We start from the raw sequence: 25,227 nt of genomic DNA on the forward strand, positions 1-25,227 counted from the left end.
AAGTTACTTGTTGTACACTTAACCAGTCCAATGAAATGTGTAAATGTGCATCTGATTGAAACCAGTGGGATTCACTGCTTTGAAACGGGGAGATTTACAGTGGAGATGAGCCACATGTTTGTTTGCACTAGAAGTTCTGGACACTGTAATCCTATGCTCCCTTCACATGTAGATTACGTTATTATGTAAAGTGATTGTTTTTACTTTACAAGCTGCTGTACAGGCTATTCCTGATCTATTCCCACAGATGTGTGATTTACCTACTGTGGAACCTAGAAACTGATTTCTGCAATTGCTCTCTAAACATCAACTTTGTTATTTCTTGATGAACTTCGGGTGAGTCAGTTCCAGTTTCTCAAGGGTCACTTATTGTATTTACAAGTATCAACATTTTTTTTAATGCATGGTCAACTTGTTATCCATGAGACTTCCATATCTATTCAACTGAAGTAGAGCAACTGATGTTTTTCATTATACATATTTATAAGTGCATGTACTTATATGGACAACTTATACTTAAAAAGTGCATATGCATTTTTATAATATATATGCTTTTAGATGGGTTTTATAATTAAAAAAAAGCCAACAAACAAAACACATAAAAAATATTTCTGCATATCTGCCTCAGGTTTCTAAGGAATTAGGCTTCTTTTTTTCCTTCAGCCAAGGAAAATCTAAAGCTTCGATTAATATCAAATGGATCTGAGGGTGCACAGACATGATATTTGTTCCAAACTAAGCATCTAAAAATGGAAAGAGATGACAGAAGTATAGATTTGAATATATTGACTTTTGGTTAAAGTATCTGTGAAGACACTCATATTTCCTAAATTGTTTATCTCACCCAAACTCTGACAGAGACAGCCTTTTACCAGATTGCATTAAGGGAAATGCTCAATTTTCTAATGATTATTTACTCCTGATCACTCCTGATCTGCAGGTGGCCTTTGCAGAGCCTCACTCTGCTCCCTCTAACCTTAATACACCAGGTGACCTTTTAGTCATTTCATTTGTATGACGGGAATTGGCAATTCCAGGTTTGATCCCCAAGGCTTTTCCAGGACAATTGCTGCACTGCCCACTCACATTATTCTCTTACTGCTCTCTGCCATCATTACAGAGCTCTGGGAGAACATGCACTGCACTTCTCTGGGGAAATTTTTGCTTATAATTTTTTTTTTTTAAATTATGGAAACCACTTTTAAGATGCTTGGTCACCAATAAGAATCACTTATCTTGCACTGATAATTATCTTAATATTCACTTTTGCCTACAAAGTGAGATTCTACTCCTGCTATTCTACAGATAGAATAGCCATAGTAACTGGTAATGCAGTAACCATTGAAAATTATAACAATATAAATATACCACTGTTCTCATTCACTCTGTGTGGCCTCCAAGTGTTGAGCTCCACCAGACCTAGAAGAGACTTGTAAGACTGAGACAACCATGTAATTTCTGGTTCGGCTTGTGATTGAAGAAGGAGAAAGAAAGAAGAAAAGATAAACAGTTAATTTGAGATAACGTTTAGTTAAAGAATTACATTCTAGGAAGGCAAGATGTGACACATGTAACAACACTGTATTACCTTGAGTTCAAGAATATGAACTACTTAAAGCATTTGACTTCATAAAAATAGTTATAATACATTAGACTGTACTCAGAATAAGGAATTCCTCCCACAAAATTAAAGGCTTTCTTTGCAGTCACTCAGTACATTTTATGCCTGTATTTTGACACTTGAATCATAAAATTTAAATTGACTAGACATCAACTATTTGTGGTGTATGGAAATTAATTTCTATCCCATTGAGGGGCACCAGATACCTACATTAAAAATGGTAGGTTTATTAGTTAAATAATTAATATAAATAATTATTTTATAGTTATTAATTAAGGATAGCTTTAAAAATCTCCATTCTGAATTTCTTCCTGGTATGCAACCTGATGATGCTTTTGTTTAAGCTAATGTAATTGTTAATTCAGCCAGTGTAAACCAAACAATAAGAACAGAACCAAGCAGCTAAGATTTCTTGTATGGTCTTCCCAGCAGTTACTAATGCACTCCAAGTTTATAAACAGGTGAGATATTTATACTCAGAGCAAGGACAATATCAGATTCCTGAAGGGCAGAAGTTAAACATCAGCTGCTCTGTGACAACCACAAGGCCTTGCCTATCCTTTGACAGCCTGCAGAAACTCCAATGTCATTTTCTCTTCCTTAACTGCAAGATGAACTTGCAGATGATGAACTGCTTGAGGCAGTAACGCTCAGACAGGTTCTTACTGAGCAACTGCAGTCAGGAAAGAACAACTCTGCAACTCTGTCACGTCAAACCTGCACACATCTCACACAGATGTTGGGAGATAACTGGTTTTAGGAGGGTTTGTGAACACCAAGTATCAATACCTTGCTATTTCTTAACAAGATTTTTACTCACAGCCACAGGCCCCTTTTTCACAACTTTTTACCCACTCTCAGGCTTTCTCTCTGGAAAATGTTTCTGTTCAGTAATTACACATTCAAGCACAGACTCCCCTTCTTCATGATGGGAGACACAACTGTTCACCAATGGAAGGAAAACAGCCTGCTCAACTTAAAGAGGTCTTGATTTGCTAGGAAATGTTGCAATATCACTAAAATCCATACATATGAGTAAATTAGCTCCAATCCAGTTATTACCTCCTTAGTAAGAACAGATCCCAGCCTCTTAATCTGAAAAGAAAATCTACATTAGGAAAAGGCTAATTATTATAAAGTTGTCAGAGAAAATATATTTTAAAAGCAAACTAAAGGGCTGAAGACAAAAAACTACAAACCAATGAGAATAGAACCAGCTTATTTTTCCAAAGCTGGCTGTAGATATCTGTGTTTAAGTAAGTCCCTCCCCTTCCACTTCAGTCATGTGAGGCAGCCTCCAAGCTGCCAGCTCATCTGGCCATGCAATTTTGCAATGGGATATAACAAAATAATTGAAAAAGCCATTCCAGAAATACTGAATTAGCCAGGAACCACTTTGTGTACTCTGGTCAATAAAACACTGTTATCTCTCTTACAATAAGCCATACTGTTTATACAAACAAAGTTAGCTTTCATGCATCAGCCATCTATTTATTTAGCAAGATCAGCTATCACTGTAAATCAATTTCTTTGCGAATGAGAAAGACAGCTGCTGCAAAACCTACTTAAAACTCTCTACTGCATTCAGTAGTTGGACTTGTTACAGAACAGGCAACAAGAATAAGGAAAAAAAATAGAGTCACCAGCACCACATCTGGTGACACTCTGAAACAGTCATCACTTTTACTAGCATTTCTAAGGAAAAGGTATAATTTACTGTAAATAGTTACATCTCTTTAAAAATGAACCAGTACATTAAAGTATGACAATAAAAGCTTACAACTGACAGTCAAACTGGGTACCTATGTATCAAGGATGATACATAAAATAGTCAACTGAAAGGTAACTCAGAATCTGTACTACAGGTTGGCTATTCCATGAGTAAAAGCACAGCAAAAATGGGTTTCTTCTCAGATCAGCTCTGTAAAAAAGAGAACAGGACTAATCCTGAGTAAGCCTGAAGCTTCATGCAGCTTTTGTCCATCAACAGTCATAGAGAAAGTCTCACTAAGGACAATTCACCCAACATACCCAACTAAAAGGCTGGAGCTTCTTCCATGACTCTGATAAATCAGGAGGTCACTTGCTGACAACTCAGAGTAAGAGCTGGGCATGGGGAAGTGCAAGAACACAGAGAACACTAACAGACATTGACTGCTTGCAACAAATCTGACTTGTTGAGTCTCAAATTGAAAATAGTAGATGAAAAGATTAATGGATAAAATAACTTGAGTGAGAAGAAGCTGTGCTGAGCAGTGCTTAGTGCTCTCTGTGTTCTTGCACTTCCCCATGCCCAGCTCTTACTCTGAGTTGTCAGCAAGGCTGATCCATGCTCCTTGGATTTAGGAGTTCTGCAACCAGCTACTCGTCTTGTATAGTGAAATAAGTTTGATTTGAAGCCACCTAATTCCAGTTGAAATCTCCATTAGATTCTGTAGCCAAGTTGTGTTGCAGATGCCATTGGTGATGTTATCTATCCAGCTGAGGTTTTCCAAGCTGATATTTTCAAGGTGTTGACCTCTGAAAATGTGGCAGTGACCTCCTGATTTATCAGAGTCATGGAAGAGGCTCCAGCCTTTTAGTTGGGTATGTTGGGTGAATTGTCCTTAGTGAGACTTTCTCTATGACTGTTGATGGACAAAAGCTGCATGAAGCTTCAGGCTTACTCAGGATTAGCTCTGGACACAGGGAGAGAAAGGAGCAGGGAAGGGAAGCCCCAGCCTTGGATGCACATGCTGCATTTGGACTGCCTGCTGCCAAATGCCAGAGAGGAGCAAGCTCTGCTTTGTGCCTGCCCCAGCAAGGGTGCCCATGGCCAGGATGCAGCACAGCACAGCTGCTGATGAGCAGGGAACAACTTCCAGGTCAGGCTGTGACTGAAATAATGGCATTGGGCTCTAAGGAATGATCTGAACATACACTGATATAAACCCCTCTGGCAGTGGGGTTTTTTAAATGTTCATATTGAACAGTTACTAAGTAATAAAGAACTACAGTGCGTTTTCACAGAAGGTTGTTCATTAAATCACAGTAAAGCTTTCTGAAGCTCCAAGTCAAAAGACTTAAATGTTTAGGATGAGACTGAAAAAATCCTGATGGCCTTCAAGTTTATTTGAAAGACAGATTACAGCATATTATGTAAGGCACAAATCTCAGAACTATTCCCCATTGTATTTACAAATATTACCAAGTTTTACAAGATCATGAATTTTCATAAAAAGTGACATTTTCAAAAAGCTTTTCTTGCTTTAATCCTCCTTCTTTCTTTTGATAGGATTAAATACTGAAATGGCAGGCTGTTAAATAAGCACAGTGAAATGCCAACTGTGAGGCATTTAACTCCATGTATTCACAAATTAACATTTCACAGTTGCTTTAAATTTTGACATTATAGTTTAGTACCTTCAGGCAACTCATTTCAGAAGGTGTTGGATTTGATTTACATTATTTTTCATTTTAGATTCATATGTTATAGTACTGGAATACCTTGAAGTTTCCCTTAATCCCTGATAAAGGAAATTCAGTTTTATGAAAAGCTGAGAAATACTGCTCTTTTTTTTTTTTTTATAGTGCAATATTGAAAGATGGTGTTTTAGGTCCCCCCCTTGAGTTACTCCAATGCAGATCACAATGTTCAGAATGAACTGGAGAAAACACCAAGCAGTATTCATAAAAAAGCACTGGGATGCCAATCTTAATTCTTTAATTCTTTCTATTATTAGATTACTTCAGGAGATATTTTTGTGCTTCTGAGACAACTGCTGCCAGAGTGAATCCTATGGGCTACCAGATGTGGCATTTTAGATGGAAATTTTTACTTTGCAGAATATGATATCCAGTTTCAGTATTGCTAAAGTGAATATTTATAGAAGGGATTTCAAAAAAATTTTAATGAAAAACCCTACCAACAATAAAGAAGCCCCAAGACTTACTGCCTGCAGAAATAAGAAATTGTGGAGAAATATGAACTCATGGCTATTCTTACAGTACCACCTCAGACAGCGTAGTTGACACCAGAGTTTAAAGGTGCTCCCTCAAATTTTTCTTGGGTTATGTAATTAATTTCATGATCAATAATGATTCTCTTGTGCTCCTGAATTTCTGTAAAAAAAAAAGACTTTAAGAGAAAATTTGGAACAGATATTTTTGGTGTGCAGTGGAGAACCTCTCCACAATACTTTGGATTCTTACAACCAATAAAAAGCACAAACCATTTACAGTTTACATATGTGTAAGATTATCAGAAGATACCAAACTCCTTGCAATAGTTTCTACAATTTCTAGAAAACTACTTAACCTTTACCAGAAAAATCAGTATGTAGATAAAAGAAACATGACTACAAAGATTTGCAGAGCAGTTCATAAGAGACAAGATTCTCACTTCAATACAACTGCACTCTTGAGTCATTCTTCTCCACAGAGGTGGATCCAGAGAAAAGCACCAGCAAATACAGAGCAGTCAATGCACAGGGGACTTACAAGGCCAACTCTGGTTTCTGCTACTCATATTTCAAGTTCATCTCCATGTCCATCCTTCTACCAGTTGTACAGAAAGCAGACTATTTTCCTTTTATAAATAAAGAAATTTTGATTTTTGCTGAAAAATCATGTTGTTCTTTCACAACACTACACAGCAAGTGCTGGTACTGTAAAGAGTCTCACCAAGGGTAGAAAGGGCACAGGGTTCACTCTGAACAGATGTGCTCCAAGAAAAATAGAACAATTCTTTTTGTTTGTAGAAATCAACCTGGTATTGCTGACTTGCAGTCCAGTGGACACACCCAGCCACATTTATGACACAGCCTCCACTTCATATCTACAATCCTGTATTTCATTATTTAGAGATCTCTCATTATTTAACCACAGATCACCTGTCTGCCAGTCCAATGCTGCTAATGCCAATTACTGCATCCTCACCATACATCACTTTTTACATAGCAAGGCACTCATTAACCTTAATTCCAGCAGCATGTGCTACTAATTAAGGTATTTAAGGATGTTTACATGTTTCACATGGGAATGTACCAAATCACTCTCTGAAGTCTCACTCCTGTTTCAGATTTGACAAACATAAGCCTGAGACACCTTTGTATTGTAACAGACACTTCAATAATGCTCCAGATATATTCAATAACACAGCACCTTTTTTCAAAATCAATTGTGACATCTACTAACGTTCCATAAATTCTGGGATCAGATTAAAGTCTTGCCAAAATTCATTACAAATTATTAAACCTGTCTAATCTTTTATCACTACTACTAACACAATAAAAAGAATGAAAAGGTCAAGAAGTATGGAAAGTTATGAGAATTTTCCTCAGGAATATTGTAGAACATAGTCTGAATCAGGGGATGTATTGTCATGCCTTTGTGAGGCTTGTATAAATTAGACCCTGTTAAACCAGAATGTACCTTTAACTTTTCTGCTATTTCTCTTCTGTAGTTTCTGAAATTGTTATTCATTCTAACTTCATCTCAAGTAAGTATTGCAAATTTCATCATTACAATAAGGATTTAATCTTAAAAAGATTTAAAGTATTGCCATCAGCTGCTTCATAGTTAATATTGCAATAGTGCTAATAATCACAATTAAGGCTAGAAGCAAACTTTTTGTTTGGAAAAATAACACAATTTTTTCATTATAACTCACTATTTAACTACTCAAACAGTTAACATTTCTGAAAATAACCAAGTTCTAGTGCTAAATGTGTAAGCAACACTTCCTATTTTGTTGAGGATCTTTGAAAATACTCTTACCACTCAGTGAGATGTCCTAACATTTTGTAACTTATCTTGCAAATTTAACTGGATTTCTTAAGGAAAAGAGATTTCCATGATTTCGCTACATCTGTTGAATAAAAAATAGCTCTGCAAGTTGCTAATTTTCAGTTTCCATATTGTCCCATGCTGAGATTTCAAAAGCAGGAGTTTTAAACCAGGCCACCATTCCAGAGGCCCCAAGTTCAAGGTGGTTGGGCACAGTGAATTCTCCAGTGCCAGCTGAGCTCGAGATGCAGCAACCCAAACTGAGGAGTCTCTGCTCTGGCAGCGTTTGAACCCACAGAAAACCCTCCCTACACTGAGGGCCAGATTTCCAAAAACTTAGGACATTTTTAAAAGCTTCCATTTCATTTAAAAACCTGCCATTTCACTTTAGATACTGACACAGTAGATGAGTTTTTGAGAGCCTCCCCACGAGTACTTTTGCATAGTTTTAAAAGCCATTCCACCGTCACTCCTTTACTCCTACTGCCATCTGCTGTCACAAACACATCAGTGCCACAGTGTCTGCACAGCGTTTTTCCTTCCCTCTGTGTAAAACAATGTGTTCTAACACTGCTACTCAACCTCTAAAAATAATCACGTGTTAATTTGTCTAGAGGAGTGCACTGGTAAATCAATGCATTGCCACCTTCAATGCCAGAGCACCAACCCTGCAGATCTGTGCATGTTTTCAGACACAGCTGCTGCTCAGCCATACTCCCCTTTTGGCAAAACATAATATACTAAGCTGAAAACAAAGATCACAGCATTTGTTACAAGGATTTTAGACCCAATGCAAAGTGGAATTTAATGGCAGAAAACTGAATGAGATGTTGGAATTCTGGATTCTTGCTGCTCCAGTGGAAAATGATGCTGGTCTCCAAACACAACTCCAGTCAGATGTAACAAAGGCAAAGGATTAAGTTAGTGGCACTCAGCAGAGGGTAAAATTCAGGGCAAGGATTTTTGTTCCAGTGATTTCTTTACATGAAACCAACTGTTAACACACAGTCTTGTTAAAGCTTTGGGGGGTTTTCTTCAACAAGCACACTACTTAATGCTCAGCACAAGCCCAATTCAATTTGATTACTAACACAATACCCCTCTAATGTAAAACTGAAAAGCTGTTTCATACATCACACCTCTTCTTTGAAGAAATAGAAAAAGGTCATTCTCACCCTCACAAAAAAAAAAAAAAAGGCAGGCAATCTGCAGGCTGTATGCTGCTAAATTCCTGTTATCAAGTGCAATAATTAGTGAAACACAACTTTACAACACTGGCCAGGCAAAGACGGGTGAATCTTACTCACTGCATTCTAAACACTGCCCCACCCAAATATAACAGGACTATAAAATGAGTATTTTCCACTGTTTGTTTTAAAGCAGCTGGACAGCTGGCAGAACAGTCAAACCAGGTACAGTTTCAAGCACAATTGTGAGAACTGAGCACAATGTTATCCATACGTGGTAATTTGTCAGTGGACTAAAAAGTAAATAACTGGTCTGCTATTGTTTGGGTCTGTTTTTTTCTGTTCTGTCACCCATTTGATTACCTAAAGACACTTTCTAGACAATGTATCAAGTGCAGAAGACAAAGTGCAATATGGAAACATGACACCCTTTTTTTTACCGTTTTAATAGAACTTCTTGATTTTTCTTCCCAAACATTACTGCTCAGCTCCATTGTGCAGTGAACATTTGTTTCTCTTTCATAGGATCCAAACACCAGTAACCTGAAATAGAAAAGCCTATGGTAAGAATTGTAATACCATTACATATATGCCAGATATCACATTAAATTCCCTATTGTTCATCTATACATGATTATTACCAATGTGTATACACAGAAGTCCAGAGAGAACAGATTGCACAGGCACAGCCTTACACTAAAGGAAAGACACTGCCACCCTCTAGTGGAAGAACTCCAAATATAAAATGTAACAATTTTTTGCTAAGGGGTTTTTTTGAGTTGACTTTTTTCCTACAGTGTTGTTCTTTTTTTTTTTTTTTTTTTTTTTGGGATGGGAGTGGTTGGTTTGTTTTTAAAGAAAGTGTTCAATTAGCATTTTCCCATAAAGGGCTTTTGTTTTATTTTAGGAAGAGCAACCAGTCTTTCACTTTAATCCTAAACATCACAATGTGAAGCTCTTGTTGGTTTCAGAGAGCTCTACTGGAGATTAAAGTCAGTTTACTACTGCTTATATTTGTATTTCACTAAACTGGGATCCTCTTATCTATGATTTTTGTAACATTTATAACAGAGTAGTTCTTCATGCATGATACCCTATTCCAGAAGGCTATAAAGCTTTTCAGAGAGATATTAGTACTTGAGAAAAACAAAACAAAACAAACCAGATTATAAACTTTAGGCTATAGAACAGCAATCAAGTTGTTCATAGCTTATCTCACAGTAGCTGGAAGCAGATAAAAATTTTGGAATATCAAAATTCAAACAAACCTTACTCATTCAAAAGAGCTGTTAGATTTTAATTCCCCCCTAAACTTTCTATACACATTTGACAAGAACACTTTCTAAGCTTTCACCTCAAGTATCTAATTTGTGATTGTGGTGTGTTATACAACTCTTTAGATGATGCAGACACAACACGTCAGAAAAACATCAATTTCCTCAGTTTATCTTGACATTGTTAAATAATGTTTCTAGGTTAAATATCTATAATCAAAAAGTCTCATCTTTCAGATGTGGAGATTGGTAGTAAACATCCTTTGAAAATTAAGTAAAGTTATTGAAGAAAACTTTTTACCAATGATCAGAACTGGTAAAATTGAGACAACCCAAGGGTAAACACCTCTCTGACTGTGACAGCTCTCAAGCTTCCTTTTTGCTCACACAGACACACTCTTAGGGGATTTTTCAGGGGCACTTATTGCCCTCCTCTAAAATATCAGCCCAGGAGCCATTCTGCTGTACTGGATAGAAAAACAAGCACATCAGACAGCTCAAAAGAGGAACAGAACAATTTTTAGCCAAGCCACAAGCAAAACCAGGAGGCATGTTGAGATTTCACCTGCAAACCTGGTGTCAGGTGAACAAACACACCACAAGGCAGCCAAACTCCACAGTTAAATTTTAAAGAGCTCTTAGGAGCTCAAATTCTGCTGGAGTTTGGAGCTCAATTTCCAATTTCAGAAAGACAAAGGCAAAATTGTAACTTCTGCTACACTAAGAAAATTTATGTTTGAACAGTATCTCCATTAATATGCAAACAAAGAAGCTTTATCCTGTAAGACAGCTGCACATAGAGACTGACATTATTATATATTACTAAATATTAGATCTATATCCTACAGATTGAGAAGTGCCCATTTTATGGCACACTTCTGGAAATGCATTCTTGCCTAATAAAATCAGAGTTTATTACCTTTGTTACTTTTTTCAGAGTGTTTCCTGATTAAAAAGAAATAAAGCCAAAATTTAACAATGTTGCTTTGTTTTTCCCTTTTTCTTCAAAGTTTTAAGATAATGACAGATAACAGCATTTTTGCAACAATTCAGTTCTTTGAGGGAATTGCACTTTTTGGAAACTTGAGTTTTTTGTACAGGTCAGATAAATATTGGCATGATATATTCCTTATTATTTCTTTACACCAAAGTTCCCAACCTTTCATTAATTTTTAACAAATTTAATTTTTCTTTCAACAGCACGACAGCACAAAATTGCTATGGTCAAGCCTGCAATTAGAAAAGAAGTGTGAAAATTGCAAGTATTTGGTCATGTGAAGAGTGTAATTTAATTAAACAAGCCATTTATAACACAGAAAAAGTTTGCTAAACATTTTACCGCTATGGTTTCACCACTGATGTCCAAATTTAAATGGGAGAAGCAGCAGAACACAGTTACTTGACTAGATGGAAGAACTCTGCTTCCAAATTCTGTAGAGAAGTCAGAGATCATCTACTGAGAAAATACAGAACCTTCTGGGGCACTGAGCAAAACTGAAAACCACACAGAAATGAAAGTGATCCTTCATTCTGGAATGAGAATGAGAGGATGAAAAATGCTTAGGTTCCTATGGCAGATATAAGTGGAAAGGCCTGGATGTCAGCACCCAGTGCTGCACTGGGAATTGGCCCAGCCAACTCACACCACCCACAGAGGGCTGAGGAAAAAGGGAAATTTGATCACTGTTGCTTTTGTGTATATAGTGTATGTTTCTTCTTTCACTACCAAAATTCTCTGTTTCTCTTTGTACCTCATCAATATATTCAGATGTAAATGAAACAAGAGTATTTACTCACTGAGGGACTCCATGGACAGCAGTTGGAGCTGTTTAGCTCAAAAAAAGCATAGGAAACTGGAAGATCTGAGGAATTACTGTGGGTCCAGCAGTCAGGCATCTTGCCTGAGAAGTGTCTGCTGAGAATTTCTAAGTGTGTGTTGAGAAATTCCAAGCTGCATAAAACACTTGGATTATGTCAGACCTGACAAATCAGCAACTGCATCCTCTCCCAGCCATCTGATGAGCATCTGTGGCAGCTGAAATCACAGAGCTCACAATGATGTCAGACTGAGCAATCTGAGCTCTCAGTGCAAAGAAACTCAAGAGTTGGTGCTGCTCAGTGTTACAGATTCAGGAAAGACAACTTTTAAAGATTACTTCCCAAACCAAGAACACTGTACACAGTGCAAGGTGGTCGTTTTGGCCCTCTTGATAAAAACAAATGCATCACTGGGCTGAAATTGGAGAATTGCTGTGAAGAGAGATCAGAGTTCCCTTGCTCAGTACAAAGGGGAAGTGCTCCTGGTGGCCAAGGAGTGCTGAGTTATTCAGTATCCTTGGATCATCCACAGAAACCACCACAAAGACAGGGAGACAGGTAAGCAGGAATTTTATCACAAAAAACATGACCCCTGCTGCCACCACAGAACCCTTAGAAGCAGAAGAATATCTTCAGGAAATCCTGACCACTGATAAATCACATTAGTACAGCAAATACAGCTCAAATGTTGTACATTGTTGTTCAGTGCTACAGAAAAAGAAGTGCAAAGAGGAGGAATACAAGCAGTGAAAAGAACAGGTTAAAAGAGTCTTTCTGCAGAGCAGTTTAGTTCATAAAGAGCAGAACTGCACATGACTAGATCAAAGCCTTAGCACTACTTGGATAAGATCTAACATAAACCAAGAGCCCACACACCTTTTCTCCAGCTTTGAAGAGATTAATATTCTCTTCAATTAATGGAGGAAATAGATTTTATTTCTTTCCATTGTTAACTCAAGACCAAAACAGTAAATAATGCCTTATAAAAGTGATTTGGATTTATCTAAGTAAGACTGGGTGAAACCATTATTTCCCTTTGGTTACATAACACAGTAATATAATTACAGCATTTATATTGTCCTGGAAAGAGACCCATAATTTGGTGTGGCAGAAAAGCAAACCAAGCAAATAAGAGGAGGCACAGATTAGCTTGTAACCAGGCAAAATTCAGAAAGGCAAAGGCTTGCCCCCACACAAACCCAAAGTGCCTCAAGAAAGTAACTGCAACTTTCATTTGCTCATTTTTACTTCAAGCAAAGTACAGTTTGTGGTTAGAGTGCAATCAGGACACCAAAGCTGCCACTTTGCAAATCAGAACTGCCCTGCAACAATAATTACTGCAAACTGAGGAAACACAGGTCCTTGCTTAGTCAAGAATAAGCAAAAGTGCACAAAAATATACAAAAATATACCTTGTACATTCAATTAATGTGACCCTCAGGCGACCTTCTGTCAACAGAAAATCCTGTATACAGAGGTCTCGATCTTCATATTCATCAGTTGGCAATAGCTGACATGGAAAAAATGGCTTGAACCTGAAAAATACAGAAGAAACTTCTCTTAATTCACATTACACAGCATGAACACACAAAAATATAAAAAAGGTAACAGGACAATAATGAATCTTTAACACTCTTTAAAAAGAGAAATACTGCCATTCCTATGTATTCATTGGTCAAAATGAATGAGTAGGAGCTACTGAAGTTTTTTGAATGCAGCAAATTGAAAAATACAAACAAAAAATGCTTCACAAGAATAAATTGAGTAACATTTGCCAGCACAGATAATTTTTAGGAAGTGGGAAGTTTGTAAAGATCACAAACTAATAATTTTTACAATTGCAAACATGATTTAACACAAGAGTCCTACTACAGTAAATATCTTAGCAGGTCTTTATGTTTATCTGCATAAACATCACAGCATAGAAAGATGAAAATGTGCTATGACCCTAAAGCTTAAACTTTTTATGACAGTACACCCTAATGTACAGTGAACACTGGCTCACTGTACCACCTATGCTGGTGCATCCTAATGAACAGTTCACTTTAGTTACACAGATTGATTCTTCTCTCACTTTGTAAAAAACTTTAAGTGGCTCTTCTTAGCCAGTCCTCTTGAGTAAAAATAAAGATACAGATATTCTAAACATTTGCCCTTGAGCTTTATTTCCCTCACTGCAGTGTGTGATTCACAGGAAAAGCAGTTCATGTTCAAGATAACTGTGCAAAACAGCAGCTATCTCACCACATAGTTCTGTCTCTTTGATTAGAAAATGCTGAGTTATAAATACCAATCTGGTTTTTAAGTGATAGTGCTCTGGTGTCGGACACAGCCCTGATCTGAGGGAGGGAAGGAGGGGGAGAGGCTGCACAGCTGCAGCCCCATCACATGGCTGACACACACAGAAAATCCCAACAGCAAGGGCCACAACCCTGCACAAAGAATGATATCACAGCATCTGTGCTGAAGTGTTTGAAAAAAAAAACCCAAAAAAGCTCTTAGAGGGCATTCCTTCCTTCTGTCTTTATTTATTGCTCTCATTTCCCAGCACTGCCTTGTGCCTTGCTTTCCATCCTCTGTCACTGCTGCAGCCCCCCAGCAAGGATTTGTGTGGAGAGGCACAAACAGCAGGAAAGGAGCAGCAGAGGCTGCAGGACGGCTCTGCCATTCCATGAGAAAGAACTCTTTCACAAGCACGGTTTGCTCAACCATCACAGGCATCTGCTTGTCACATTCGGAGATCACAATATGTTCAGGAAACAGTCACACGGAGCTGAACTGAAGAGTTTCAGAAACTCCAATAAATAATTAAGCATCCTTTAACTGTCAGCACACACTTTGGGAGGGAGCTCCATGCTCTGATTCCAGACACTTCGGTTCTGTACGAGCAACAGCCTCGTACAGAGCCATGAGAAAGTAATTTCTTTTGTTCTCTTTGTGAATAAACACAACTCAACACTCCAGCTATTCTCCTGAAATCCAATTCAACTTCTAACTTTAATTTGGTTCCAAGTTTCTCCCTCATTAACTCCTTCATAAAGAAAACTATTTTGAAATATGTCACATACAAATACTCTTAAATACTTTTTTTTTTAAAGGTCTTGTGCATGAAAAATATGAGGCTATTAAATCACTCTGGCCATGGTTTAGGTTTATGAGTATAACAAAAATAACTAACTCAAAATATGCCTTGTTCAAGTACTGACTGATCTGGTAGTTTATTCATAATCCTCCCTTATAGGTCTTGAATTACTAAAGTAATAGCAAACATCATAATGGTAGGGAAAAAACCACCAAGGTGACCCCACTGTTTCAATTCTGCAAAACTCCATCCCAGTTCAGGGCCTGATCACCTCCCCACCTTTCTCACTTTAAGTACAAGCAGAGGTGCCCTGCTCCTGTTAGGAATGGTTTTATCCCCTCAGAAGACAGACTTAGCTCAGATTTTGTCAGGCAGAAAAGGATGAGTTAGGCAAGCCCACTGGAAAACAATACTAAGTTTTGAGTGAATAGGTACTTGCAGGTTTGAGGATTTTTAAGCACTAATAAACTGCTTTTCAGTTAGTACCAGCAACTGCCTTCTCCCAAATCTATTATAAAGATAGTTTTCCATGGGAGCATCAAGCTAACAACAACCATTCTGAGCTTCGGTGACTTGCTGAAACAAGATTTCTGGCAGGGAAAAAAGGCAAAGGAAGAAGATTCATTAGGTTACCATTAGCTCTCCCAATTTCTGCAAATACCATGCCTAAAAGTGTTGGCATTTTGAAGGTCTTTTGCTGATGTATTCACACATCCTGCAGGACATCTACAAGAACACAAACTTGGACAAACCTATTTTATATCCTAAAAGTAAGAACAGGAAAGCAAAATAACACTGAAACATTCCAGTAAGGATGGAGACATATCCACCTACACATTCAAACTAAAAACATCATCCTCAAGTGACTTCAGAACAAAGGGTTGGTACAACACTCACTGCAAGCCTTTGCTGCAGCACAGAATAATGAAACAATCCCCAGAAAAAGCTATTTTCCTTGCTAGATTAAGACAATGTTTATTGTAATTTTGATTTCTATTCTCAAAATCCTTTTAAAAATTTATACAACAATGAATTAAAGAGGAATTAATTCTAAAATACCAATATAGTTAGATACATGAATATATAAAACACTTAGCAGTGCTTGGGGGACTTGGTGCAGTACTACTGAAATTTTCTACAAATCCAGGATTAAAAGGCAGTCTCAACATCATGTTTCATTTCCAAGAAGCACTTATGTTCACATTCTTATCACAACTAATTTGCAAAATCATTAACAAAAAAAAGGAACACATCACCTATTTCCATTGGCACTAGCAACGTACAAAGAGCTGAATATCTCACATTAAATGCATCTTTAACGTTTTAGTGCTGCTCTGGAGCATTCCAAATTTATATCATAGCACTTATCTATTTAATTTACAGACAGTTTGTGCATTTCCAAAATGAAACATTTGACAAATTACTACTTCCTGTAGATTTCAATTACAAACTAGAGAATTGAAGAGTTGTCAGAATATTTAAGCAGAAAACAACACTATTTATTGGGAAAGACTTTCCCACTGGGAGTTGGTGAGCTAACACAGACCCAGATGGGGCCCATTCCCTGGTGTTGTGAAACCACCCACAGGAAACCCCTGCTCCCAACAGGCCGGGCACCACAGCTCTCCCATCTTCTCCCCATGGCAGGAAAAGCCTGGGAACTTCCCCACCTTCCCACCAAGCCATCATCCCTCTCCTGGTGATGCAGGACTGCAGCAGGCCAGCAATGGATGCTCCCTCTGCAGAAAGGCTTTAAAAGTGCTTTATTTGAAATGCTTACCATGCCTTTTCAACTTTTGAAATTATCAGAGTCCCTCCACAAACTCATTTGTCCAAAGGTCTGAAATTCAGACAGCACAGTCTTAAGAAAAAGCTAGCTAAAACTTAGCATTAATATGAAGAGGAATATTCATCAATCATGTGACATTTAAGCAAATGAAAAAATTCCAACTCTACAGAAATAATATTGAAAAGAAGCTGTAGCACAGTGAGTGTTTCTTAACAAATATTGCAAGATACAAACAGCAAAAATTGCTACTTCACAGGAGGAATTAGTCAGATACTGAAGGTAATGACAATAAAGTTAGTGAATTAATAGATAGGATTAAAGGTAGACACTAAAATAGCACAACACTAAGCTCTTCCATACACAAAGCACAGCAAAAACGTTTCCAGGCACTGCAGGCAGCATCTCCTTGGCATGAAGGGCTTCTGCACTCCCTCCATGCCAGAGCTCAGAGTCACTGCAGCGGCTCATGCCCTCCTCAGTGACTCACTCCCTCTCGGCAGCACCTCCCTGCAAGTCTGCATCCAGAAAAACCCCAAGCACACCAAGCTCCTTCCCTTCCCTTCGAGTGCTTTCAGCCCCAGAATGGCAGAATTCTCCCTTCCAGCTGGCAGCTCAGAACTCATCTACTTGGAACAAGTCTGGATCTGGGGATTTCATTTTAAAGATGTCTGACCTACATTCCCTTTAATTTAAATTCACCATTCTGTGATGGTTGTTTTGTGTCCTTTAGCTAACTTTTAACAGAAAACAGGACAGAAGTCTTTTATACCTTAGTTTAATTAACTTAATCCCCAAATGAACTGCTCGCCTCAGTACCTATTTAATGATATTTTTACTTGCATGAGGAAATCTATTGAGAAATAAAAAAAAAATTGATTTATCTGGTATGATAACCACATGCTTCTGTGTCTGCTCATTGCTTCAGTTAAGAATATCCAGAATCACAGTAAAAAAACCAACAATTGTTCAGAGCTAAACAGAGCCAGAAACCAAATTCAAAAGCTGTCAGTATTCCATCTCCTACTTGGAGAAGTAGAAAGTCTCATGGTTTCATTGCTAAGGGCAGGAGGAGGTGGGATTTTGTAGAGCTTTTGCTAAGAAGTGAGAATATTTTTCTAGAATAAATTATAGGAAAAGTTTTAACTTATTCTCTGGTTTATAAAGGAAGCTTGGTATCTAAAACAGTATTTAAAATTACTGACTATCAGTTTCAGACCACATTAAAGACTTGAATTATATGGATCCCAGCACTACTCTATTGACATAAAGAGAAAACATTTTCAGGTTTGGGAATTCTGAAGTTACACTAACTGAACATTTGAATTTTAATAAAGAGCAAAAAAGATTTTAAACCTTAGAAGAATCAATCAACCAAAAATGCAAGCATCTTCAGCACAAAGCTACTTCCAATGCATTGCATGTCTTTATTTTCATCTTGAATGTTAAGCAAATTTCTATCACAATCTAAAGAGAGACGGTGTTTAGGAGATTTCAATTTTGCAAGTGCTACTTTATGTGAAGCTTCTTTTATCTAAAATACTGCTGAAAGAATAACTGCTGGATTTATTTTCAGTTTGGGGATTAACCAAAATGTTCAACTAATTATGCAACAGAATTATGCAACAAAATACAATCTAAAAATGACTCTAAGAATTGAGTCATCTTTAGATTGTGTTTTTCACCTGAGTCACAGAAACAAGTCAGGCACTAGTAAAGCATGTAAACTTCAAAGAGGGATTGAGAGAAGATATTTTAAAACAAAGAAGTCCTCTATTCTTACACTGCATGTAATATAAGATGAAGTTTTACTTCTACAAAAATTCTAAAATATTACAATCCACTCCTAAAATTACATGATCACCTTAATAAGATTTTAAAAGTGCTTATCAGCTAACATTTACACTTGTCAGATATTGTAATGTAAACAGCTTATATAATTCTTCACACTGAAGATATAAAAATGAGGTTTATCTTTATTTTGAACAAAAAAATGGTAGCAGTAATGGTTTCTCTATAGATTTTGTTATAGATTTTACAACAGCAATTCTCCAGCTTCCATTAATTTCTCAAGAAATAATGCTGCTGCTGAACTCTATCAGTATTTACACTCAGGGATTGAACAATTCAATTTAAGGTAGATTTCTATAACAAATAAGATTTCAGCTTTACTCACAGCCATGAAAATCTGGCTTACAAGCAGCCTGAAAAAAACCACTGCAATAAGATGGTGCTCATTTTCTAGGAAGTTTTATGGTAAAGTGCAAATCAGATCTAGTAATCCACCCACTGTCTTACAGGATATTCTGCCACACACATGTAGGAGGCTCATACACACAAGGTCCCAATAGATGAACAATCCTTTTTTTAAGCAAAGACCTCAAAAGAAAAAAAAAAAAATTTACTCGTCTTTTTTTTCTTCAAAGAAGTTTCACACATTTCCAGATTCTTAAAATAGTTTTCTTTCTTCTCAGTAATTCTGAGGTATATATTGAGTCATACATTTGAGACAAGACACTTCCCAAGCTTCAATTTGTTCTTGACTTGCACAAGAAAGAAAGAAGAAATGCAAACAGTCTAGTAGCTTCTTAAAAAAAGATCACAGATTATTTTCTTGCTTATATCACAGAAATGGCAAATACAACATGGACAGTCTTAATGATATGATTTTACTGCTTGCATTAGAATAGCCACAGGTAAAAAATCTAAACAAAATTTCTTTCTAATCACCACAAACCAGATCAACTTGACCATGTGCATATCCTTTTGTATTTCAGGAACACTTCCCAAATTCTAAATTCCAAAAATACTGAAACAGCTTTATTAACTCAATGTAGTCAATGTCTGTTTGATCCCAAAGTTTCCAGGTTCTGTTCATTCAAATTAAGGAATGAAAATCCTGCTGTAATTCTGACAGGATGAAGACAAATTTTCCCTGTCTAACCAAAAAGCCTGAATTGTTGTGGCATTGCTCCAAATGGGACAGAAAATACAGAATGTGCTTATGTTCACGTAGAGCTGAAAGAGAAGCAGGTGTGGTTTAGTAACCAGCTTTTAGGCATTCAAGGGAAATAGCAGCAGGAAAAAAAAACCAAAAAATAAAAAGCACACACATAAAAAAAGCAAATAAAACCCAAGCCACCCCAAAAGTCTGCCTTCAGCCAGCTGGTTTAGAGGTTGGTCCCAGTGACTAAGGCAAACATTTGCTTTTTGCTCACTTCAGCAGAATGTTTTCTCCCATAAGGAAGTCTCGAGTCTACAAACATCACCTGTCTGCAATCCTGGTTACAGCAAAAAGATGAGGATGTTCTTTGAGAAGTCTGAGCTCTGGACATCCCTCACTCATTGAGCTGAAGAGTTTTAATCCTCTGCTCCAAACCCCAGCCTATACCCATGTGAAATAAAGTGACATAAAATCTCTCAGGCTGCTGAGACAGAAAACAATGTCTCACTGCTGAAAGCAGCCCCTGACAGCTGCAAACCAAAGTGAAAAAATATTTGTATCTGCTGTAAACCCTAGGCAAGAGCTTCCCAAGGTTTATCCTCACTCCTCCAGTTACTTTTAAAAATGCTCAAACTGCAGAAGCTTCTCAATCTACATTTACCAAGTCACATCTGACAAGACAGAAGATGCTCCCATTCCCAGCCTGAGCGCTCAGGCTCAGCAGGAGCATTTCCAAAGCTGAGCTGACTCCCAGCTCAGCCTGAAGCTGCCTGGCAGAGCTCAGGGGCTGCAGGGCTGGCAGGGCACAAGGGGACCCAGGGACACACCATGGCCGTGCACTTGCCAGCTGGCCCCAAGCAAAGCCAACACCCAGGCAAGTCACAGCAGTTTATTCATAGAGCCACAGGGTAAACAGGATCAAGTAGCACAGGAGCTCAGTCTGGACGTGACCTGTGGCACCACTGATGGCAATCAAACACAGGAAGGCTTTGGGAGGTTCATTAACAGGAAGGATTCCTGCACTTCCCAAATCCTGCAGCACTTGTGACACATTACAACTTGTGATTACAAATGATGAATTTGGATACTTTCTCTAATTTGTCCTTCATTCAGAGGAACAGAGGAATAGAAAAAACCATCTGAGTTTTTGCAGAATTGTTTTAGAACAATACCACACTGCCTGACACTGCTGTTCCCACCCCACCTCCCTTCCTAATTCACTGGGCTCTTTGCTTGGAAACATCAGGCTTGTTTTGTTTCTTCTAACACATTGCATCAAGTTTTGTTAGCAAGTATATGGTTATTCTTTCAAAAAACACCAAACCAACAAAAACCCACACAACTGTTAAAGTTTTTGGAGTAATTCCCTCTGGTTAATTACTTAGGAGCTATTCACCAAGCCAGATCATTCAGAGGTGATTCAAACACCACCAGACTGGGATCTTCCATTTTTACTCCTCCTTTTTCAGTTCAGGCAAACAATAATGGTTTAATAATGGTTTAAACCATTTATTACAGAAGTGACATTCATTAAAAAGTCCATTTTAATTTTTACTACTCAATGGGTTACCCTTAAGATACTACACATAAAACTTATGTGACAGGATATTTTTCACAGGTTTAAGTATAATTTAAAGCATTTTACATATGTGGTAGTAGTTACTACCAGTATTTCTTCATTTCACTGGCAAACACCACAATCTTGTACTTAATGCCATTACAAAAGTGAATTTTAATATTTGTACACATTTCCTTCTGAGTGAGCATTTTTCATAGCAATGTTGCCATTGACATTGATGCAGGAAAATATCCTGCTTAGCATTAGTCAGGAACAAAGTATGTGAGTGTTGATTTCCATTAGATATCATCAGATAATTTCTAAAAGACAAAAAGTAAAAAATAATGAGTTTGAATTTACATCTCAAAGTGTCCCTGTAAGTTTTTCAGTCAGAGCAACAAAAAACCTGCCAAAAAATTAATTCCCAAGTGATTATCCTAATTTAATTTTATGCTCATCATATCTGGCAATTAATTACTGCCTTTGAGTGTGTGTAACAGTCTGATTAATTATCAGTGGCTGATCGTTGTAATACACTCTATTTCAGACAGAGCTTTATGGCATCTGGGAAGCCTTCAAAAATGGGTGAAGTGTGGTGGTGTTGTGCAGAGGGGGGCGTACAGGCCCGAAGTTCAGAGTCCGGCTAGCTGAGGGCCAAAGGCCGACGCCCCTCTGCAATTCCCGGCCAGCGCCCTTCGGCGTCTGAGGGCCTCGGGCTGTGCTGGCTGCGGACTGGCTCACACCGCTGGTATTGGGGAGGAACGGAGCTGACCATTTCCCGGGGGTTAAACATCGGTTTATTGAAGGTATTGCAGGATCTAAACGCGGCCAAATCAACCCGGAAAAGTTTTTTTTATAGGGGGTGAAACAGGATTATAAAGGAGGGGGGTGGGTACAGGGGGAACCAATCGGGAAAGGTGAGGGGATGAACTTCCCAGAACTGACACTCCATGGAGACCAATAATCAAAAGGTAAAGGAGGTGTCCTGGGACCCCAGCCAACCACCACCTCCAGAGAGGAGAAGGTTCTCAAAACCTGGGAGGAGAAGGGGGTGATTGACTGGGCCCAGGGAGGAGACAACTTTCACTGATAAGGGAAACCAGGGGAGGAGCAATTACATATCGGCAACTATGAATAGCGAAGTTACCATAGCAACTTAGCTGACAGGGTAGCAGTGGCGGGAAAAACTGGGGGAACAAAACCATTTTACACATAATAGGGGAGAACAATACATAAATTGGGGGAATAACACAAGAAACTTAACAACACACTACAACAGTGTAGTAGAATTCCTCATGGAACAGCTTTAATGGAGGGGACACTGCTGCTGCTCACGGCCCGTTCTGCTGAGCTCCAGCAGCACCAAACAGCAGAATTTAGATGTTATGAAGGGAAGTTGTACCCAGTAGCTTTAAGTTTAAAATGAATTAGAGCAGCTAGTAGGGAAAAAAAATTAAAAAAAATCAAACCAAGCAGCTCTCCAGAGCCCAGGTCAGGGTTGAATTTCTGTGGGTTTTTTACCTCATAAAACTTCAGGTTTTCCCTCTCTTTCTTTTATTCTCTGCTACACCCAGCATCTCCTGGCAGTTTGCAGAGCTGTGTTTGGCCACAGAGAGGTCCAAAACCCTGCCAGGCTCCAGCTGGGTCCTACAGGAAAGTCCTGAGGGGACTGAACTCAGGCAGGGCTCCATAAGGGTAGGGTGTGCTTTGGCAATCAGATGGACCCGAATGGCTTTGGGCAGGTGTAGGAATCTTCATCACCACATTGGATCATTGCTTGTTTTCTGGTGAAAGGATGGTTTGAGATCACCACACAAAGTTTTCTGTAGTTCCACAATCTAGGGATTTTAACAGACTGGGGTGACACAAATTATCTATTAATGCAACCTACCTATGTGGGTTGCTAATTTCTCTCCATACTCAGCTTAGAAAATAAAGCTTATTAATCCTAGAAGTGTTCTATTTAAAGTGTTTTACTATACCCTAAAGAAAAAAATATCAAGAATATCCAAATGTTGCAACAGTTTCAAATCAAACAAGTGTGAACATGAAGTGCAAACACAGGAGCACACTGGGTGACTTTAGGCCATCCCTGCAGGAAAGCAGAATCAGCAGTTTCCCACAGAAAGCCACAGCATGGAAGGATCAGCTGCAATAGTGAAACCAGCAGCTTGAGGCTGAGCTTCACCAGCACTGAACTGCTCTACCCCACTAAAACCCACTGTCCTCACCCAGGCTGCTTTAAAGAGCTTTCTCATCAAGTGCCATTGGCCAGTAAAAGATTAACTGTTTCATGCATTTAATATATAGAAATAGGTTTGACAAAAAAGGCTCCTACATTTTTACACCCAATGAACTACTGAGAGCTGTATTAGCTACAGATCTTCACAGGTAAAATTTGTGTCCTTTTCCTTGAATTGAGCTCCTTCAGGAAAACCCAGTGCTCAGTTCCATGTGACAAGTGGGGGACATTAATCATACTATATATCACAGACTCTAAAAATCATAATACAGCCTGTAGAAGGTGGCTGAGAACAGCCCAATTCCAGAGCCTGAACACCCCTCCCTGCTCCAGCAGACAGGCTCAGAACCTGCCCACACATTTTTTAGCATCCACACAATTCTTACCATCCTCACATTTCTTAGCACCCACACATTTCTTAGGTGCCCACAGTTCAGTGAAGTGATTAACTCCTATATGATCTATATTTTGAAATAGGTTACCCTTAAAAAAATAAACTACTACTGATTATTTAATATTTATTTAAATGCATTGAAAGCAACACAAATGAGGACAACTGAATGAAAAGATCCATATTTGTGCTCACTGAGCAGCATGGTCAGTTCAAGGGCAGAGTCCAGATGAACAGAAATGTGGTCTCAATGCTGGTGCATGCAAAACACCATCAAGTACTAAATAAATCTCAGCAGATTTTTCAGAGTCTTTATTCACTATCCACATGAAAGTTCACTGCAGGACTAAGATCAAGTGACTTCTAACACAAACCAGCCAAGGATTAAATGAGTAATTTTCTTTACATTATTATTGTACAGTGGTTTATATACTGTACATGAAAATAAGGAAGAAAAGCTGAAGGAGGTCCTGTTTTCATGTCAGACCAATTATCTTATTGGATTTCCATCTGCAGCAAAGGCAGATGCTAATGACCAAAATGTGCTCCTTTATCCTGTACCTTCATCCATCACTCCCTCCAACTGAGATTTTCTCTTTGCCCCACACCTCTGTCTCGCAGTTTTTTCACTAATCCATCTCAAGTCAGTGATGTGTTAGTTCCTCACCCTTGCAGGTAAGAATAGGAAATATAACATTTGTTGACTAACCACAGAAAAAGGCTCACTCTTAAGCTGCAAAGAATGCCAGCTGTGTGCTGGGAAATGCCTGGTATGTAGCTGGGCACTCATTACCTCTGACTTTACCATGAACAAGTTTCAAACTGGCATTCTGTCAGAATTCAATCTTTCCAGTGTGAAAACTCACAAAGTGCTGGAGCTGGGGAAGATGACTAAACATGTTTCCTTAGAACCAAAGGATTTGAACTTGCTAGCTACATAAGATTTACATACAGCCATTGTACCATATAATTTCATACAATCTGAGGAAACTTGCACTTTGTGACCCTCTAGAAACTATGTAAGCCTGAGATGAAGCCCTCCCAAAAAAAAAAAAAAATAGTAAAAAGCTCTGCACTACCAAAATCTTCCTTCTACATGCAGCAGCCTTGAAAAGAAAAAAAAAAAAAGGAAATAATTATTTGCTGTTCTGAGGTTTGGTTGTGTTCATTGTGTGTCAGGTTGCCTACAGACCCATTTATCCAATTCCTGTAAGACAAAGCAAAGCTGCCTGTCCATTATTAAGATGATCTTCCAAGCATGGAACTACTGACCAGAGACAGATCCATGAGTGAAATTATCTCCCCTTTGCCATGAGCAGAACAGTCTGTGCTGCCATCATTCAGGGCAGTGTCTCTGGGACACCTGAAAATCACAGTGCTGCTTCACCAGCAATTTTTGCAGAGCAGAAAAGGACTCAGGTCCTGCAGGGTTTTTAATGCTTTTGTACAGTAGATTATTTTTGTACCTAAAACAGGCATGGCATTAAAAACCCCAATAAATAGAACCACAAACAAACCAGCCTTCTTTCCCATCAGCAGCAGTAGGAATGAGAACTTC

At 38.3% G+C, this 25,227-nt stretch overlaps 1 protein-coding gene across 1 annotated transcript in view; it reads right to left on the reverse strand.

Moving 5' to 3' along the window:
* The window catches only part of PDZD8 (PDZ domain containing 8), a 53,196-nt gene that overhangs the window by 21,957 nt on the left and 6,012 nt on the right, over positions 1-25,227 (reverse strand). Inside the window, exons 2-3 of the mRNA XM_005489837.4 lie at positions 13,079-13,201; positions 9,015-9,117 (exon numbers count right to left, since the gene is read on the reverse strand). Coding sequence (XP_005489894.2) covers positions 9,015-9,117; positions 13,079-13,201 — 226 coding nt within the window. The remainder of the gene's footprint in view (positions 1-9,014; positions 9,118-13,078; positions 13,202-25,227) is intronic.

This window comes from Zonotrichia albicollis, chromosome 7 (genome assembly GCF_047830755.1).
Source record: "Zonotrichia albicollis isolate bZonAlb1 chromosome 7, bZonAlb1.hap1, whole genome shotgun sequence".
NCBI classification, from domain to species: Eukaryota; Metazoa; Chordata; class Aves; order Passeriformes; family Passerellidae; genus Zonotrichia; species Zonotrichia albicollis.